At 48.9% G+C, this 21,038-nt stretch overlaps 1 protein-coding gene across 3 annotated transcripts in view; it reads right to left on the minus strand.

The window, feature by feature from the left end:
• Positions 1-21,038, minus strand: part of LOC119445387 (ubiquitin conjugation factor E4 B) — a 441,801-nt gene that overhangs the window by 260,302 nt on the left and 160,461 nt on the right. For all 3 annotated transcript variants that reach the window (XM_049664500.1, XM_037709694.2, XM_049664499.1), the window contains exon 6: positions 11,123-11,205. In XM_049664500.1, coding sequence (XP_049520457.1) covers positions 11,123-11,205 — 83 coding nt within the window. The remainder of the gene's footprint in view (positions 1-11,122; positions 11,206-21,038) is intronic.

The following is a 21,038-nucleotide window of genomic DNA, read 5'->3' on the forward strand; positions in this document are numbered from 1 at the left end:
TTGAAAGCGATCTGCAACCGGGAGAGTCGGCCGCGAGCTGTGTTTTCACCTTTTATACAGTGGAATCTCGATGATACGATCACGGCTAATACGAATTTCCAGATGATACAAATTTTTCTGTGGTCCCGGCCGAGCCCCATTACTTTGCAATGTGCCAGAGAAGCCCCATTACTTTGCAACGTGCCAGAGAAAGGTTGTTACGAATCGATTTTCTACCCGCGTCTGTTGATACGAATAAACGCCGCCTCACCGACGGCCGCAAAAGGGAACAGCGCGCAGTCACGCGCTTTCTCCCTTTCTCTTTTGGTGCGGAGGCGCAGACGCGGCACCGGACAGCGCGGAGGCCGCGACTGGGCGCAGAGTTTGAAGCAATGGCGCTTTTGTTGCTTTTGTGCTTTTCCACATGCAGGCGTGGGGTGGGGAAGCGCAGCCGCCGCAGTGAGCGAAGGTTCGTGCTGTCTATCGCTTCAACTGAAACTGAGCGGAGTAAGCACAGCGCATACAAAGGTCAGAGCCGTGTGGAGATCGCTTTCAAGATACGGTGCGCGCGACAACATCGACAGCCGGCACAGGCGGAAAGTACAAGAACACATTTGTTGGCAGAGTAAAAGCGGCCCCCCCTCCCTCCCTCCCACGCTGTCTTCTGCTTTGTTCCTTTCGCGCAGGAGATTGCGTCAGTTACCCTTGCGCCCGATTGCAAGATACGCATTTGACAGCGTCGACCCCCCTCCCTCCCTCCCTCCCATATCCTCACGGCCTTTCGCGTGACGGAAGTCGCGTTTGCTCTCCGCTGTGCGTTCGCTCTCCGCGAAGGCGCGCGTCCACCGCACACTTTCACTTGCACAAACAGCGCACCGCGATGATTTTATCGCCCTTGGACTCATGCTCCAAGTCTCATGCTCCTCCTCCGCATCGCCCTCATTGATCTTCTCTCCTATCGGTTGGCACAGCTTGTTGAGAAGCGTGCTCGCTACCATCCTTGTCGGCGAGATTTTCCCGCGGAAGCTGCATTATAACCGGTATTTTGTCTCACGTGGCTGCACTGTAAACGGTATGCGTATACATGGAGTTCTATGGGAGGGTGAACGGCAGTCAGAAAAGGCCGCGTTGTAGCCAGTTCTGCACTATAAACGGTTTCGTTATAAGTGGTCCATACTGTAAATGCTTTTTACATACGTGCCTGAGTGAGTTCAGCTCTGACTCTTTAATTTGGCTAGTTTTAATTGTGTTTCGATGATACGAATTTTGGCTAATACGAATATTTTTCGTGACCCCGTGAGATTCGTATCATCGAGATTCCACTGTATTTCGCGTTGAAGCGAGAGGCGTGCTAGCATGAAGGTCAATTCGCTCGCCGCGCTTCGTCACTCACATTTTGACAGCTAGTTTCCGTGGTCAACGAGTGAGATGTAATTGTTTGCTTGTTCACGCGTTATGGAGTTCTATGGGAGGGTAAACAGGAGTCAGAAAAGGCCGCGTTGTAGCCAGTTCTGCACTATAAACGGTTTTGTTATAAGTGGTCCATACTGTAAATGTTTTTTATGTACGTGCCTGAGTGAGTTCAGCTCACTCAATTAAAACTAGCCAAATTAAAGAGTCAGAGCTGAACCGTGTTTGTTAATTTAGTTAGTAAGTGAATGTTTGCAAGTTTATACAGCCAATAACACTCCTATCCTTATTTCGCATGGCTGTCTAATAATTTGCTATTGCACTCGATGCTTCGCCTTTCGGACAAAACTGCAACTTTTTTTATTTATTGCAAATTTAGTGCATCGGGAGTAAATCTTTCTTTTTTCCAAATGAAAGAAAGTTGTATTTCTGTATGAAAGCAAGAGGTGGGCGGTACTGTAAAGGGGTTTTTTTTTCGGTCATGGAAAACGGGTGCGAGTTACAATCGAGGGCGCGTTAAAATCGAGTAAATATGGTAGATGTGGGAGTCAGAATCGAAGGCGCACAGTGTCAGAGGTGGATTCGGGGTTAAACTTTTTCTATAATCTCCGATGCTACAGCCAGACGTATTTTTCCAAAGGGGTTTTTGAGACGTTTGTAAACTGCGCGAAAAAAACCGAGGACACAAGAAAGAAACATACACGACACCACGAGCGCAGACTGCCAACTGTTTATTTCTGGAAGAGCAATCAGCATATATTTCATTCATGATCCTGAACACGTGCCCGCATTGTCATTAAAACATGTGCCGATAAACACAAAAAAACATACAAAAAACATATCTGCTGGGTAACAATGTAAAACAGGATTGCGACAGGTGGTCACCAAACTAACCAAGAGCCATTCTTACTATATCATCAAACGAGGGAGAGAAAACCGTGAGCATGTGCACGAAACGAAAATGGCAGACCACAGTAAAGGCGTAGGATGAGGTGATAAATGCGTTTGAATAAAAAAAGAAATAGAATCAACAAATAATGCACCAAACAACAAATGTAGAGGCGATGATGTCATAAAAAGGCATGAAGGATATGGGTTAATGAAAAAAAAACACCAGAAGTAAAGAAGTCGATAAAAACTATAAACGCGGCTATGAAAGAGTAAAATCTGGTGAAAAAAACTAACGCTGAGGCGTTTTTGGCATTTTTTTTTCTCCCTTTTTTCTTTTCTTTGGTTTATATTGTTACGGTGAAGGGAAAGAAGAAGGTGACGCGAACGAAAGACGGAGACTCTGGCCGTTGCCTGAACGCCATATTTCTTCGCTTCTAAATATACATCCTTCTACACTCATGGGCCTGCTTTCTTCCTGCAACATTTTGGTGGAAGGTGCTGGGTACAATCACGGAACTTCGCAGTGGACGTCATCTACCTGCCGCCACAATGGCAGATTAACCGACACAACCGACAACACCCCAGCAGTCCACGCCAACGGTCATCCTCACTCATCTGCGGGACCCGGGGACATTTTGTGGCACGGACAACACCGACGTCGAGGACTGGCTTGTGATGTACGAACGAGTGTGCGACAACAACAGGTGGGGTCCAACAATGATGCTAGCAAACCTCATGTTTTATCTGAAAGGAACTGCGAAGCAATGGTACGATACGCATGAAGCTGACCTAACAAGTTGGGATGTCTGCAAAGAAAAAATGCGCGACCTGTTTGGCAGACCTGTCGGTCGTCAGTTGGCAGCAAAAAAAGAACTTGCATGCCGCACTCAGACGTCCACAGAATCCTATGTTGTGTACATACAGGATGTGCTGGCTCTCTGCCGCAAGGCTGAAAACACCATGACCGAGGCGGACACAATTGGTCACATACAGGAACAAGCGAAAGGCCGCCGCGTCCCTCAACATTTCGACAGGCTGCCCAATACCGCCGCGACATCTTCGTGCGAAGACCCGCCGCGGTTCGCTCAGCCGACAGGATCAGAAGATATAACGCTTATCGTTCGCCGTGAGCTTGAGGCCATGGCTCCGGCTCCAATTCGTTCCGACTGTCCGGAAAGTGTGCCCGCTATGTCGCTTATACAAGCGGTCGTTCGGGAAGAAATAGCGAGTTTGGGCATTCCATCTCTCTGCTCGGTCCGCCATACGAAAAACCCTACCAGATTTCTCCGGCCGCTCGCTCCCAGACGCAAAGCTTTCCGCCACTCCGCCGCAACCCCGCTGACTGGCGCACACCGGATGACAGACCCATCTGTTTTAATTGTTCCGGTATTGGACACATCGCCCGTCATTGCCGTAATCGCTGGTCGTCGTCTCCTCAGTGGTCGTCTCCGAGTCACTACCGCCAAGTACCAGACAATCGCACTTTCTCGCCCTACACGCCGCCTAGGAACATCAACGCCGACAGTGCTCCACCAAGATCCAGCCGCTCCCCGTCTCCGCAAGGCCGTCGGTCCCGTTCGCCTCTCGTTCACCGCTCTTCGTCCCCATCTGCAACCGGTCGGTTCCCTTCGGGAAACTAGGCAGTGCAGCTCCCGGAGGTGAAGCTGCAACTCCGACCCGGCCCACAAATCCTCTTTGACCCTGCCTACACATGGAAACCTACTGGACATTGAAGTTGATGGTGTTCCTGTTACATCTCTCGTTGACACAGGAGCGCAGCTTTCAGTTATGAGCGCTGCTCTCCGCCGAAGGCTCAAAAAGGTTCCGACGCCCGCCGTACCGTGCACTGTGTGAGTCGCCGATGGGAGTACTTCACCTGTTCTTGGAATGTGCACAGCACGTGTGACCATTGCAGGCCATTATAGCGTTGTTTTATTTATCGTCCTCGAGCACTGTCCACACGACCTAATTCTCAGCCTCGACTTCCTTTCGAAACACTCTGCCCAAATTGACTGCTCCGCAGGTGTTGTACAGCAGGATCTGCCGCTTCCTGCCGACGCAGACGCAACAACTTGTGCTTCACCCCACTTATGTTCTGCTGAGTTTGCAAGGCTGTCTCCACAGTCGGCTACCAATGTCCTCCTGACGCCCTGTCCTCCCGTACCTGATGGCGAGTACGTCGTGTCTCCGCTTACTGACGTGGTTTTGTCACGAAATATTGCCCTACCGAGCACCTTAATCCGGATCCTCGAAAACTGCGCTCGGGTGCCCATCCTCAATTTTGGATTTTCGAAGCATGTGCTGCCACACGGCATTGCCGTTGCACTTATCACTCCTTTGGATGAATTTGTAATTTCTTCTTTGGCCTCCGAATCCTTCCTGAGTACCAACGCACCTTTGTCACCCATTTCTTCGTGCTCAACGCCTGCGGACGATGTTTGTAAGATGATCGCCCCTGACCTTCCTTCCGAGCAAAGAACAGCTCTTCGTCACCTCCTGTCATCTTATCGGGATATCTTTGATTTGGACGACCGTCCACTTGGTCAGACATCTGTTGTCACGCATCGCATCAACACCGGTGATGCCAGCCCCATTCATAGGCGGCCATATCGTGTCTCCGCAACAGAAAGGGCCTAAATCCAGAAAGAGGTCGACAAGATGATGGACAAGGACATCATTGAACCTTCCAGTAGCCCGTGGGCATCACCGATTGTCTTAGTAAAGAAAAAAGACAACTCGTGGCACTTCTGCGTTGACTACCGTCACCTCAACAAGATAACAAAGAAGGATGTTTATCCCCTGCCTCGCATTGACGACGCTCTTAACTGCCTTCACGGATCCCAATACTTTTCATCAATTGACCTCCGCTCCGGCTATTGGCAGATTAGCGTCGACGAGATGGACCGCGAGAAAACCGCCTTCGTCACACCGGACGGTCTCTACCAATTTAAAGTCATGCCCTTTGGATTATGCAATGCGCCAGCTACATTCGAGCACATGATGGACTCTCTGCTGCGCGGCTTGAAGTGGTCTACATGCCTCTGTTACCTCGACGATGTGATTGTGTTTTCGTCGAACTTTGAGAGCCACCTGAGGCGCCTCACGACCATACTCTCCGTGTTTCGCAGGGCTGGCCTTCAGCTAAACTCCTCCAAGTGCCATTTCGGTCGCCGTGAAATTACCATGCTCGGCCGTCTCGTAAACGCCGCCGGAATCCAACCTGATCCACAGAAAGCCCACGCCGTGCGCAATTTTCCTGTACCTTGTTCAACAAACGATGTCCGTAGTTTTCTGGGCTTATGCTCTTATTTCCGGCGATTTGTGAAACAATTTGCCAACATCGCTCGCCCTCTCACTGACCTTCTTAAGAAAGATGCCTCTTTCTCTTGGGGACCACTGCAGGAGCAAGCCTTCTCTACCCTGATCGAGCGGCTTACAACCTACCCGATTCTGTCACACTTTGACCCTTCTGCGCCTACTGAAGTACGAACTGACGCGAGTGGCTATGGCATCGGCACTGTCCTCGCTCCACGTCAACAGGGCCACGAGCGTGTCATCGCTTACGCCAGCCGCCTTCTTTCCACGCCCGAGCAAAATTACTCCATCACTGAGAGGGAATGCCTCGCGCTCGTATGGGCGGTCGCGAAATTTCGGCCGTACCTTTTCGGTCGGAGCTTCTGCGTCGTAACTGATCATCACGCGCTCTGCTGGCTCTCCTCTTTGAAGGACCCAACTGGACGACTTGCACGTTGGGCATTGCGTCTACAAGAATATACATTTTCTATTACGTATAAGTCAGGGCGCCTGCATAAAGACGCTGACTGCCTGTCCCGCAATCCCGTGGATCAACCGAACGATACCGATGCAGACTCGGACATCAGTATTCTGTCCCTCTCCGGCTTTCTCCATATTGGCGACGAGCAACGCCAAGATCCCGTTCTTCGAACACTTATGGAACGCCTAAGCTCCTAGCCTAATTACCCGTCTCTGCGGATGTTCACCTTGCGCGATGGAACTTTTTACCGTCGTAGTGTTCGTCCTGATGGCCCGGAGCTCCTCCTAGTCGTTCCAAAGCACCTTCGACTGGCCGTGCTCCAGCAACTTCATGACGCTCCTACTGCTGGACATCTGGGCATCACTCGTACTTACGACCGCCTGCGGCGCCGCTTCTTCTGGCCCGGCATTTATCGCTCTATGCGCCGTTATGTCACTTCTTGCGACCTGCGTCAGCGCCGCAAGACGCCTGCTATGCCTCCTGCTGGTTTGCTTCAACCAATTGCTATCCCTACAGAGCCCTTCTTCCGTGTGGGCCTCGACCTCCTTGGCCCCTTTCCTATTTCTATGAAAGGAAACAAATAGATTGCTGTAGCAACAGATTATGCCACAAGATATGCCATTACACGAGCGATGCCAACCAGCTGCACTACAGATGTCGCCGACTTCCTGCTATACGACGTCATCCTGCACCACGGCGCCCCTCGCCAGTTACTAACGGATTGCGGCCGCTACTTTCTCTCGAAGGTCGTCGATCATCTGCTCCACTCCTGTTCTACAGAACACCAGCTCGCTACCGCATACCACCCTCAAACGAACGGCCTCACCGAACGACTCAACCGCACACTAACCGAAATGCTGGCCCTGTACGTTTCCGACGATCACCGCGACTGGGACGTCGCTTTACCGTACATCACTTTCGCATACAACTCATCCCGTCACGATACTGCCGGATTCTCCCCATTTTACCTTTTGTATGGCCGCGACCCCACCTTGCCCTTCGACACGTTGCTACCTTCCGCAGTACAATCACCCAGCACTGGTTACGCTCGCGATGCTATTGCCTTAGCCGCCCAGGCCCGAGAGGTCGCCCGTCATCGCCTCACAGTCTCGCAAGCTTCTCAAAAACAACGCTACGACCTTCGGCACCGAGACCACCATTTTTCACCTGGTTCCCTTGTCCTTCTCTGGACGCCTTCACGTAGCGTCGGCTTGTCGGAAAAACTACTTTCCCGTTATTCTGGTCCATACCAGATCTTACGACAACTGTTCGACGTGGCATACGAGATCGCCCCAGTCGGTCAGCCTTCAGTGTCTCCCAACGTCACCAGCAATCTTGTTCACGTCGCCAGGCTCAAGCCCTATGTCCCCCCATTAAGCGATGCTCCATAACCTGCACCGGGACGGAGCTAACCCCACCGGGACGGTGATGTTACGGTGAAGGGAAAGAAGGTGACGCGAACGAGAGAAAGACGAAGACTCTGGCCATTGCCTGAACGCCATATTTCTTCGCTTGTAAATATACATCCTTCTACACTCGTGGGCCTGCTTTCTTCCTGCAACAATATGTTCAGGATCATGAATTAAATATATGCTGCTTGCTTTTCCAGAAATAAACAGTTGGCAGTCCGAGCTCGTGGTGTCGTGTGTATTTCTTTCTTGTGTCCTCGTTTTTTTCAGCGCAGTATACAAACGTCTAAAAGCTATGAACCAACTAGCCCGCCAGAACGTCCAAAGGGGTGTTTTCCAAAGCGGCAGGCCACTTGACATCATCATCGGGGAGTATCAAGCCAACCGTATTGCTGCGCATGAGATTGGTAGCGTCCGAGTGCAGTTCAAAGATTTTTAACGGCCCACTACGCCTTGTCATTGTCAAGGACGAGCGCCCCAGCCTTCTCGGGCTGGATTCGTTACCGGCGCTCGGTATCAATATCACGGGAGTGCAACACATAGATCAGCTGCTATCATCACTTGATAACATATTCCGAGGCTTTGTCTCTGTGTTGGTGGAACCCTGGGCTGCTACAAGAGACTGCCCGTGCAGTTTGCAGTTACCCCTGAGGTTGCGCCTATCCGCCTGAAACCAAGAAGGGTTCCTTTCATACTACAACTGAAAATCGATGCCGACCTGAACAAACTGGTACAACAAGAGGTCCTGGAGCCGGTTGACCACGCTCGTTGGAATACCCCTATTGTTAAACCACTGAAGGCAAATGTGGACATCAGGATCTGTGCAGACTACAAGTGCATGATCAACAAAGCCTTGCAGCAGCACTCGTATCCAGTGCCAGCGGTCAGCCACCTGCTGGCATCCATCTCTGGCGGAGCTGTTTTTGCAAAGCTAGACTCGGCACAGGACTACCAGCAGCTCCCAGTGACTGATGAATTGGCAGACGCACAGGCCATTGTGACTCATCGGGGTACCTTCTGCGTCCGCCGATTATAATTTGAGGTCAGCATTGCACCTGGCATCTTCCAGAGTTGAATGATGAACCTACTGCGTGGTCTAACAGGCGTCGTTCTATATTTTGATCATGTCCTCATTTTGGGAGCCTCACACCAAGAATTGCTTAGGTGATTACGGCGGTTGGCAGAGAGCCCGCTTGCTCGCAGCACCCTAAAGACAGAGCTTGCGCCCCTTTATACGCAATGCCTCACGACTTCAAGTGTACCAGAGAACTGGAATGCCAACATTATACTAATCCATAAGAAGCGAGACGTTAGAGAACTGAAAGATTATAGGACCATTAGCTTGCTTTCAGTACTGTGTCAAATATTCCCCAACATAATTCCCAATCGAATCAGAGCAACACTTGATTTCAATCAACCAAGAGAACAGGCTGGCTTCAGGAAGGGATATTATCCATGTCATCAATCAGGTTATCGAGAAATCTGCAGAGTACAATAAACCTCTCTATATGGCTTTCATAGATTATGAAAAAGCATTTGATTCAGTAGAGATACCAGCAGTCATAGAGTCATTGTGTAATCAAGGAGTCCAGGAGGTATACGTGAATATCTTAGGAAATATCTACAAAGATTCCACAGCTACATTGGTTCTCCACAAGAAAAATAGAAAGTTACCTATCAAGAAAGGGGCCCCCCCAGGCAAGGAGACACAATCTCTCCAATGCCATTCACTGCATTTTTAGAAGAATACAAGAAGTATTCAAGCTCTTAGACTGGGAAGGCTTAGGAGTGAGGACCAACGGCGAATATCTCAGCAACCTTCGGTTCGCAGATGACATTGTCCTATTCAACAACAATGGGGACAAATTACAACAATTGATTGAGGACCTTAACTGATATTGATATTAACTGAAAGATTGATATGCAGAAAACAAAGGTAATGTTCAATAGCCTGGCAACGAAACAAGAATTCAGCATCGCCAGTCAGCCTCTAGAGTCTGTAAAGGAGCATGTTTATCTAGGTCAATTACTCACAGGGGACCCTGATCACGAGAAGGAAATTTACAGAAGCGCTTGATGACGCAAGGCGACGACTGAGGTGGTTCACCTAAGACCAAACCCACAATGGTCGGTACTCCTGCGAGATACCAGACACCAAAGTATATCCTATTCAGGCGCCGTGTCCAGAAACGTGGACACCAACTTTGCATTCGCGTAGTTCCAAACACTGGCTGAAAAATCTGATTTGAAAAGCGCGGGCGAACGCACCTTTCCTTTCTCCATTTGACAAGTGGCGCCATCGCCCTGAAGACATTCGAAATAATTATCAGAAAGCAGGGGCAAAATGGCCACTTCAAGCTTCTACGGTGCGAGCCGCAAGTAGCTCTTCGTTTTTATTTGTTTTCGCAGTATTAACGTTATTAAAAACCCCCAAACTCCATTTATTTGAAAAAAATCAATGTTTCGTGATTGTCAAATATTATCTTTTTTTGGTGTACCAAGTGTAAGAGTGCCGCAGGCAACTACCGAAGGTTAGTGTCCTCGTTTGTGGGCAGGGGGCCTCAAAGCCACCTTTCCGAGCAACCTGCCTTTTATAGCAAAAGACGGCCCTTGGATAAAATAATCAAAACCTCTTTTTTTTTCAGGCATTTATAAGGATGTGGAAGAAAGATGAAAGGTCTATAAACAGACTGTCGACGAACTTCTAGCGAAAATTAAAAATGGCGGCGTATCCGATGCATATCTCTCGATGATGAATGCGCAGAGCAAGACTTGGCGCATATGGTGGCCCGTGAGGGTAATTTCTCATTTTCTGTGTTTTGCGCTGAGCAACAGCTGGTTAGAGTACCTCAGGGACGCAAACGTTGAGTAGCTCCTACAGAGAAACACTATGTAAATAATGGCGTACCAAGCAAACAGTATGAGCAGTCTGATCACTGACAACAGAAATGCTCCAAAAAAGCGCGGTAGGCCTAGCAGTGACAGCTCTAAGCACGTTCTCAAGAAGGCCACACCGCAGTCACTTCCAACCGCTGTCATTAGGTATTACAGGTACGATTACTGGCACGCGCGCACACCAAATGCACAGCGTTGCCGCCGTGAGGGATGTGCAGTGAAAAGCCGAATTCTCTTCCGAAAATGTCATGTGTTCGTGTGCCTGTTGGCTCAGAATCATTGCTTTCATGTTTACCACACAAAGTAGATTGCAAATGTCTAGAAAATCAAGGAAGGATCACAGGGAAAATGTTTTGCCCCACTTACCTAGCTAAGTGAACAGTGCAACATTTTTTCCGGGTTAAGGCGCCCTTGCCCACAAATGTGGACACCACGGAAAACAAAAAAAATAAAAGTTATGTTTCCATCTTTTAATGGCTCTTTTATTGAAGCATGGAGAGACTAAAATGATGTGAAGATAATTTTGTTCATTGCCAGATTTAATTCGCGCCTGAAGGGGATATTAGATTGTGTGACCTATGCCCCAAGAAAATTTCATTGAACTAAACGAGTGATCAAGAATTCACTGTGGAAGGAATTTTGATACGTTAGAATCTATCAGATCCCAACAGGGAAAACACTTTGTTTGGTATTACAAACAGTTTGACAGCAGCATACTAATGGCATGCATTCTAATACACAGCCATGCCCACAATGACCTTACCTGGGTCCAGTCAGAATGCCTTGCAACAGCAGCACGGCCAGCCGCACTGTTTGTGTCCGTACCTCCTGCAATGCGGGGGGGGCCTGCGTGCACAATGTACTCATTAGACCCTTCTCACAGGGGTTCCCCAACAGCGTCAATAACTTTCCGGCCCTATGTCACGCTAATACGCACATGCCATCCCGGACCATAACGTCATCACTTCAGTATCCAAAGTCAGCATGCAAAAATAAAAATAAATATGTTTGGAACACAAAGAAAAGAATAAAGATGAGAGACCAGTGCACGGGGTGCCATACTTGCTAAAGTTTCCTATAGACATAATGTGAATTTACTTTTCAGTGCTCCATGCAAGCTTCCCTCGGTAAGCAATTGTATGAAAATGTTCGAAAGGCCCGTCCACCACCAATCATAAAACTCGTTTCACTGAATGCCATGCACAACATTATCTATCAGATACCGCTGAGCTGTGGTAAAACATGTAAAGGACAAATGGGACAGTTTCAATGACAGAGCTCGTCGGCACCGCAGTAACATAAAAAATGAACATGGAAGTCATTAAGCGGGACATTGTAACGAGAGCACATGAAAAAAAAATTAAATTATGGGGTTTTACGTGCCAAAACCATGATCTGATTAGGAGGCACATTGTAGTGGGGGACTCCTGAAGTTACGTGCACCTAAATCTAAGTACACAGATGCTTTGGAATTTTGCCGCCATCAAAATGCAGCCGCCGTGGCTGGGATTCGATCCCGCGACCTCGTGCTTAGCAGCCCAACACTATAGCCACTAAGCAACCACGGCAGCTAACAAGTGCACATAAACTCCCAAGTTTGAAAAGACAAAATTCTTAGGGAAAGGAATAAGTAAGAGGGAAAGGGAAATAATAGAGGTATATTGACACGTATACATGTTTATCTTTCACTGGTGGCCGCTTTCCATCGGCTAACAAATGTTAAACGTTATCACTCGGCGCAGGACGCACCTGCATCGGAAGCTTTTCGAATGTTATCGTTGCTTTTATCCATCGTCTGTGGTCATCGACACTTATGTAATCTGATTGTATGAGCGACGCGAATTGTCTAGAACTTGCTGGAAGACACGCAGGCACCAGGGATTAATCTGGAACCTTCGATGACTCACGTATAAAAGCGGATAAGATTTCGACGATCGCCGACTGTGTTCGCCGCTATCGTTGTGTTTTGAGTGTAGCTTTCTTTTGTGGGCACAGGTTCACCCAATAAAGAATCAGTTTAGTCATACACATTTTAACGACTGCTTTCTTCAGCGTCATAACTACATGACAATATCATATTCAAAAGGAAGGAGATAAATGTCTAAGCACTCCCTCTTTTGCTTTGTCAGGAAGAAATAGCTTTTCTGCATGAAAGATTATGATTTTGCTGATGTATATGTGACTGGCATGCGCATGCCTATGCTGGGAAAGGTGTAAAATGGCTGAACTTTCAAATAATCTTCCAGTTGGCAGTCAGCTCTTGTCTGTGGTATTTGATTCTTTGTGTGTGTTTGATTCACGCTGCTGAACCTCAGTTCTCAACATACAGTGAAATCTCAATATAACGAACTTCAAGGGACCACGGTAAATTGTTCATTATTCTGAAAGGTCATTATAGTGAAAGCCCCAAAATTAACCATTCCACCCATCAACCCATCAGTTCATAAGTTGTCACCATATGAGCTATCCACAAAAACATCGCTGCTAGCTCTCAGCCTGCGCTGTTGCTATTTCTCATAGATTCCACCGCCACACACTACCGAAGCATCATATAATAAGGGTGACGCGCGCAATACAGACGCTGACAACGAGAAAATTACCGACAAAAAGGAAGCTCCATGTCGCCTCCAAAGCGTAATGTTTCTTGATTTTTCACATTCCTTGCCGTGGACACCGCAACTGTCTTAGGCGAGCCAGAGATCTCAACTAGCCACGCTCCAGGCTTCCGGTGAGGAGTGATTTTACCCAATTCTCTTGAGCTTATACTGATGGGACGTGCTACAGTGATCACAGTACAAGCACTTTGATGCCTAGCATGTCATGGCCCCAAAACATTCGCAGAAGTTTTTTTCTTTTTTTGTCCCGCTTCTTTGACGGCCAGAAGAACACTTCCTTGTCCGTTACTAATCGCAGCCATCCATGTGTTGTGCTCTGTCCATGTGTTAGTCCCTTGTTTCGAAAAAAAAAAAACGTGTTTCAGTAATTTATATATATTCACACATATACATGTTTATCTTTCACTGGTGGCCGCTTTCCACCGGCTAACAAATATTAAACGTTATCGCTGGGCGCCGGACGCGCCTGTATCGGAAGTTTCTAGAACATTATCGATGCTTCTTTCTGTTGCCTGTTTTCACCGACGCTTATGTTATCTGATTGTATGACCGACGCGAATTGTCTAGAACTTTCTGAAAGACACGCGGGCACCAGGAAATGATCTGGAACATTCCATGACTCATGTATAAAAGCCGACGCGTTTCGCCGCTGATCAGATTTAGATGATCGCCGACTGTGTTCGCTGCTATCGTTATGCTTTGAGTGTAGCTTGTTTTTGTGGGCACAGGTTCACCCAATAAACAACCAGTTTTGTCATACACAGTTTTCCAACTGTTTACTTCAGCGTCACTACTACGTGACAATATTTATATATGTTGCATATATTTTTATTACCCATGTGAGTAATTGACCCAGATAAACGTACTCCTTTGCAGACTCTAGAGGCTGACTGGCGATCCTGAATTCTTGTCCCCTTGCCAGGCTATTGAACATTATCTTTGTCTTCTGCATATTAATCTTCAAGCCCACCCTTACACTTTCTTGGCTACAGAAGAATAAAATTGGGTTGGAGTGCATACAGCAGGCATTACCAAATCCTGACTGGGAGCTTACCACTGTCACTGAAAAAAAAAGTGTACAATCATTGCATTTTACCGGTGCTAACATATGGGGCAGAAAATTAGAGGTTAACAATGAAGCTCGAAAACAAGTTAAGGACTGCACAAACAGCGATGGAACGAAAAATGTTAGGCCTAACCTTAAGAGACTGGAAGAGAGCGGTCAGAGAGCAAACGGGGATAGCCGATATTCTAGTTGACATTAAGAGGAAAAAATGGAGCTGGGCAGGCCATGTAATGCGTAGGATGGATAACCGGTGGACCATTAGAGTTACAGAATGGATACCAAGAGAAGGGAAGCGCAGTCGAGGACAGCAGAAAACTAGGTGGGTGATGAAGTTAAGAAATTTGCGGGCACAAGTTGGAATCAGCTAGCGCAAGACAGGGGTAATTGGAGATAGCAGGAAGAGGCCTTCGTCCTGCAGTGCATTTGCATATTATCAGTTTGTTGTTGCATTTTACCACTGTACTTTCAGGTTTTCTGTTTTGTTTGTTGTTTTTATTTTCTGTTCTTTGTGTAACATAAGTGCACCAATACTAAGACGGAGAGCTGTTCTTGAGCACTTTCAAAAATAAATGAAATTAAAATGAAATGAAATAAATATAGGCTGATGTTAATATTTTTATATTTTTCCCCTTACATTCTGGTTTGAGCCACATGTCCTTTTCACGTGTCTTTTCCCTTTACATGTTGGGAACGAACGTCTTCTGTATTGTCGTTCACTCCGATGAAAGCCGGGCCACCAGCCGAAACGCCAGTAAAATAAGTCCTGTCGTCGTTGTTAAACGTGTTAATATTTGTTTCATAACATTTTGCTCAGTTTCAGCGTACACTACTAATTGACTATGGGTATATATATATATATATATATATATATATATATATATTGTGAGCGCTATTTATGCATATCGTCGTCATCATCTGTACATCCGACTCATCATCATCTTTTGTCTCGTGCGGTGCTTCGTCTCTGCCTCGGGCGACTGCTCGGAAATAAAGGCATCGCATCGGTCGACGTCTCACAAGTGGTGGAGTGTGCTTCGATTCCCACATCCTCTTACTTTCCCGATTCCCCTGGAGCTCCGGTCCAGTCGTCGTTTGCTCTCCCCTACCACGGTGATGGCAGAAACCAACCCATCCACCAGTGCTGCTACCACCTCTGCTCAGCCAGCTGGGCCTACCTGGACGGTGAACACCAAACACCGCGATCCTCCCGTCTTTGCCGGCCTCCGCGGCGACGACGTGGAAGATAGGCTCGATCACTACAACAGAGCCAGCGATGTCAATCATTGGCACGACACGCACAAATTGCGGTATGTCTCCTTTTACCTAACCAAAGTTGTGAAGACATGGTTTTTTAACCACGAAAGTGACTTTTCGGACAGGCCATCATTCACCCAGCAATTTCGCTAGATATTCGGCATGTCGTCTGGACGCTCCGAAATCGCGAAACAGTGGCTTGCAACGCACGTACAAGAACAGGACGAGTCCTATACATGCTACATTGAGGACGTCCTCGCTCTCTGCCGCCGCGCACAGAGTGACATGGCGGAAGCTGACCGCGTTCGCCACAAACTGAAAGGCTTCAACACAGTCGCCTTTAATGCTCTCGTCATGCAGAGCCCAAACTGCATTGGTGCAGTATCACAGCATGCCAACGTCTAGACACGCTCCAGTCTATTCGCCTGCCACGCGCCTCTTGCGACCCTCGTCTCAACGGTGATGCTGAGTTACGAGCCCTGATACACACTCTCATCAGGAAGGAACTTCACGGACACCTTTCTGGACCTGCGAAGCTTGCGACCGTTCGCCCCGCACCTACTGGACTGCGTGACACCATCAAGGACGAACTGGCGTCGATGACCAACGCCCAAATAGAAAAGTCTACTGGACCATTTCATCCGCCAAGTTATGCCGAAATTGCCTCCCGGCCTACCGCGACCGTTCAGTCTACACCTGCCGAAGCTTACCGCAACCCCCTAGCTTCGCTGGCAGCGAATACTCCTCCACAGCCATACCATGGTGGTCGTCGCGTGGCGGTCGTCGCACCCTGTTTGTTTCTACTGCGGTATTCGCAGCCACATTTCTCGCTTCTGCAGTCGGCGTCAGCAAGATGAAAGACGGGGCTATGCTACCTTTGAGCAAGACAGCGCAACTAGGTTTGACTCCTATGTTCCCAGGCGTCACCCAGGTGAAAGGCGAGGCTACACCAACTTTGAGCGGGACAGGACACCAGGGCCAGATTCCTACGTTCCCGGACCGTACACAACCTCCTCTGGTCGCTCTCCTTCACCTTCCCAGGCCATGGCTCGAGCATCCCGCTCGCCCCGGCGTCGCTCTCCTTCATCTTACCGCTGTTCCTCATCGCCCTTGTGCGCTGCTTCCCATGTTGTGGACACCCGTTCGGAAAACTAGAGGCTCCAGTTTTTGGAGGAGAAACTGCATCGTGTCAGACTCCCAATTCCTCCTGCTCGCCCCGCCAATTTGCTCTCGGTTTGTGTGGAAGGTGTTTCTGTTGACGCCATTGTAGATACTGGAGCCGCGATTTCTGTTATACATCGTGAACTGTGCTTTCGTCTGCGAAAAGTGCAAACGCCGTACGTTGGTCCGGTCCTATGAGGTGCCAATGACGTTCCCATCTTTCCTACCGGACAGTGCATAGCTCGCGTCCTGATAGACGGTATTCGTCATCATGTGCAACTTGCGGTGCTTTCGACGTGCGCTCATCAGATTATATTAGGATGGGACTTCCTGTCAGCTGCTTCTGCACTAATTTCGTGCGGCGACCCAAGGATCCACATCAGTGACACCGACACTTATCCCGTTTTCGATTCCCCGTGTCCTAACCTTATTGCAGCAGCGGATTTTCTTATCCCACCAGACGAAGAACGTATTCTTACCGTTGAGTCAACAGACATTGTCGACGGAGACGCATTGGTTGTACCTTCTCAGCGTTGCATTTTTCAAGGACTCGTGATCGCTTCTTGCTTGGTCCGGTTTTCGAGTGGCTATGCCAGGCTCACAGCCTTTAATACGACTCCTGAGCCACTACTACTGCCGAAAGGGTCTACTGTCGCCAAGCTCGCCGACGCTGCGCCGGTATGTGTCATCAGTGTTTCGCCTGCCACGTCTTCCGCGCATTGTACGCCCGCAGAAGGCCACACTAGTGCTATTAATGCGACCTTGAGTGCAAATCTCAATCCGGCCCAGACCGATGCACTCCTCACCATTTTAATGAAGCATGAAGCTTGTTTTGACGTTTCTTCGCGAGGCCTGGGTCAGACCACTGTAACTACTCATCGAATTGAAACAGACGGCTCTCGCATCATTCGCCGTCACCCGTACCGTGTGTCACCTTCGGGGCAAAAAGTTATAGAAGAACAAGTGAACGACATACTGACACGCAACATTATAAGGCCTTCAGCAAGCCCTTGGTCTTCTCCAGTTGTGCTTGTTAAAAAAAAAGGATGGTTCTGTGCGCTTTTGCATCGATTATAGGGCGCTAAACAAGATTACCCATAAGGATGTTTATCCAATGCCTCGTATTGACGATGCTTTGGATACCTTACAAGGTGCCGAGTATTTCTCGAGCCTCGACTTGGGCTCCGGATATTGGCAGATTCCCATGCATGAGCCAGATAAAGAAAAGACTGCGTTTGCTACACCTGATGGCCTTTTCGAATTTAATGTGATGCCTTTTGGACTGTGCAATGCACCAGCTACGTTTGAACGTATGATAGATACAGTACTCCGTGGCTGAAAATGGAAGACCTGCCTTTGTTACTTGGACGACATTGTGATCTTTTCGTCGAGTTTCTCCCAGCACCTACAACATCTACACCAAGTTCTCGCGTGTCTAGCAAAGGCTGGTCTCCAACTCAATACTAAAAAGTGTCGCTTTGCAAGCCGAAGCATTAAAGTATTGGGCCACGTCGTTAGTAAGCATCGCATCCAGCCTGATCGCGATAAAATCGCTGCAGTACTGCAATTTCCGCCACCAACCGCACTTAAAGAACTCCGCAGCTTTGTCCATGACTTCGCCACCATCGCCGCTCCTCTACACAAACTTCTGACTTCGAGCGCGTCCTTTGTGTGGCCGGACGACTGTGAAGCCGCCTTCCAGACCCTCAAACGAGTTCTCACGTCAGGGCCCGTGCTCCGTCATTTCAATGCAACGGCCCCTACTATTCTACACACTGATGCCAGTGGGCACGGAAATGGCGCTGTCCTGTTGCAGCGAAATCAGAAGTCCGAAGAGCAAGTCGTGGCTTATGCAAGTCGTGCTCTTTCTGCTGCTGAGTGCAACTACACAATTACAGAACAGGAATGCCTCGCCATCGTGTGGTCAATACAAAAATTTTGACCCTATCTCTACGGCCGCCATTTCACAGTTGTGACCGACCATCATGCTCTCTGTTGGTTGTCGTCCCTGAAAAACTTGTCTGGACGCCTCGGCCATTGGGTACTGCGCTTGCAGGAATATGACTTCACTGTCACGTATAGGTCCGGCAAACAACATCAAGATGCCGACGCTTTGTCACGCTTACCGCTGTCTCCAAACGCACATGCTTCACCTTCGGTCTGCACGTCACCATCTAGCCACACGTCTCAGCACACGCCCAGTAGCCCGGGACAGTCAGTTGCCTCAGTTGACTTTCTTCCGTCTACTGACCTCGTCTCACTCCAACGCACTGACCCATACTGCCGTACACTGATCGACCGACTTACTGGCTTGGCACGACCCCCCAACAGTCGCTTAAGACGACAACTTTCGTGTTTTAAGCTTGAAGGTGCAGCGTTATTCCGATCAATCTACCATCCCTCCGTAACCGATGGGTACCAGTCATACCTCGCTCACTTCGACTCTAAGTATTAGAAGCATTTCACGACAACGCGACGGCTGGCCACTTGGGCTTTCATAAGACCTACGACCGCATCAAAACGCGCTGTTTCTGGCTGGGCCTTTCCACCTCTGTCGCCAAATACGTTGGATCCTGCGCGTCATGCCAACACAGAAAACGCTCGACATCCCTTCCAGCCGGTCCTCTGCAGCCTCTACTATGCCCGTCCACCCCCTTCGAAATTGTGGGCATAGACTTGTACGGACCCCTCCCACTCACGCCCGCTGGTCACCGCTGGATAGTTACCGCAGTGGATCATCTAACGCGGTACGCCGAGACAGCTGCTCTTCGCTCTGGTACTTCCTCCAAGTCACCGAGTTTTTCGTGCACAGTATCGTTTTGCGCCACGGCGCACCTCGTGTCCACCTCAGTGATCGTGGCAAGACATTCCTATCGCATGTCCTTCGTGAAGTCCTCCAGGCCTCTGACACCACCCATAAGACCACATCAATGTACCATCCGCAAACACATGGTCTTACAGAGCGTTTTCATCGAACTTTGTCCGACATGATGTCAATGTATGTTCGACCCGATCCCACCAACTGGAACACCATCCTACCTTTCGTGACGTTTGTGTATAATACTGCCGTCCAACGTACAACCAATTACAGTCCCTTTTTCCTTGTGTACGGTCGTGCGCTGTCTTTCGTCTTGGACACTACACTCCTTTCAGCACCTGCTGCTCCATCCGCGTCTCTTCCTAAAGAATTTGCTGCTCGCATCTCCCGCTGCCGTGAAATTGCCCGTGCCAACACCTCTACCATTCAGGACAAATGGAAAATTCGCTATGATGCGACGCGTCGCGTTGTGCATTTTGCGCATATCGTCGTCGTCATCTGTACAAACGACTTATCATCTTGTGTGAGCGCTATTTGTGCATATCGTCGTCGTCATCTGTACATACGACTCATCATCATCTTTTGTCTCGTGCGGTGCTTCGTCTCTGCCTCAGGCGACTGCTCGGAAATAAAGGCATCACATCGGTCGACGTCTCACAATATATATATTGTGGACTGGGCTGGACCCCAGAATGTGCGTCTGCTTTTCGTGAACTGAGGTTCCTTTTGACGACCCATCCCGTTCTCAAACACTTCGACCCTGCGGCTCCAACAGAACTACACACGGATGCTAGTGGTATTGGTGTCGGCGCTGTTCTTATTCAACGCTTCGACACCAAAGAACACGTCGTAGTGTACGCGAGTCGCTCTCTAAGCAAGCCCGAGCGCAATTACACCATCACGGAACAGGAATGTCTCGCAGTGATTTTCGCAGTGCAGCGTTTTCGGTCATACCTGTACGGACGCCCTTTCACCATCATCACAGACCATCACTCTTTGTGCTGGCTTGTCAATCTGCGTGATCCATCTGGTAGACTTGCACGTTGGACCCTCCGTCTACAGGAGTACGACTTCACCGTTTCATATAAAAGCGGTCGACGGCACGCCGACGCAGACTGCCTTTCGCGGCTACCGCTTCCCACGACGGACTGTGACGCGGACAATTTCGACCACTACATCGTATCCTTGGAGCCAGCATTTCCTAATCTAAGTACCTTTAAGACTGAGCAGCAAAACGACGACACTTTAAAGCAACTGCTGGCTGCGAAAAAGACATCAACAGCCAATCGCTTTTGCACACGTGATGGGCTCCTATATAAGAAGAACTATTCTACCGCAGACTCACAATATCTCCTCGTGGTCCCGAAAAGTCTACGCACTTCCATCTTGCGGGCTACGCATGATGACCCAACCTCCGGTCATTTGGGAGCAGCTAGAACGCTTTACCGTCTTCAAGAAAGATTTTACTGGCCCAATATGCATCACACGACGCGGCAGTACGTGTCTAGCTGCAACGAATGTCAACGTCGCAAGCGTCCCACAAGTACTCCTCCCGGTAGATTACACCCTGTTCCACCCCCAAAGGCTCCATTCGAGCAAGTCGGCGTCGACCTTCTCGGTCCGTTTCCACGGTTCTCTAACGGAAATCGTTGGATCGTTGTGTGCACTGACCACCTGACACGCTACTGTGAGACGGCTGCCATACCATCGGCTACTGCAGCCGACGTGTGCCTTTTCTTGCTACGATTTATCTTTCTCCGACACG

The sequence above is a fragment of the Dermacentor silvarum genome, chromosome 3 (genome assembly GCF_013339745.2).
Source record: "Dermacentor silvarum isolate Dsil-2018 chromosome 3, BIME_Dsil_1.4, whole genome shotgun sequence".
NCBI lineage: Eukaryota > Metazoa > Arthropoda > Arachnida > Ixodida > Ixodidae > Dermacentor > Dermacentor silvarum.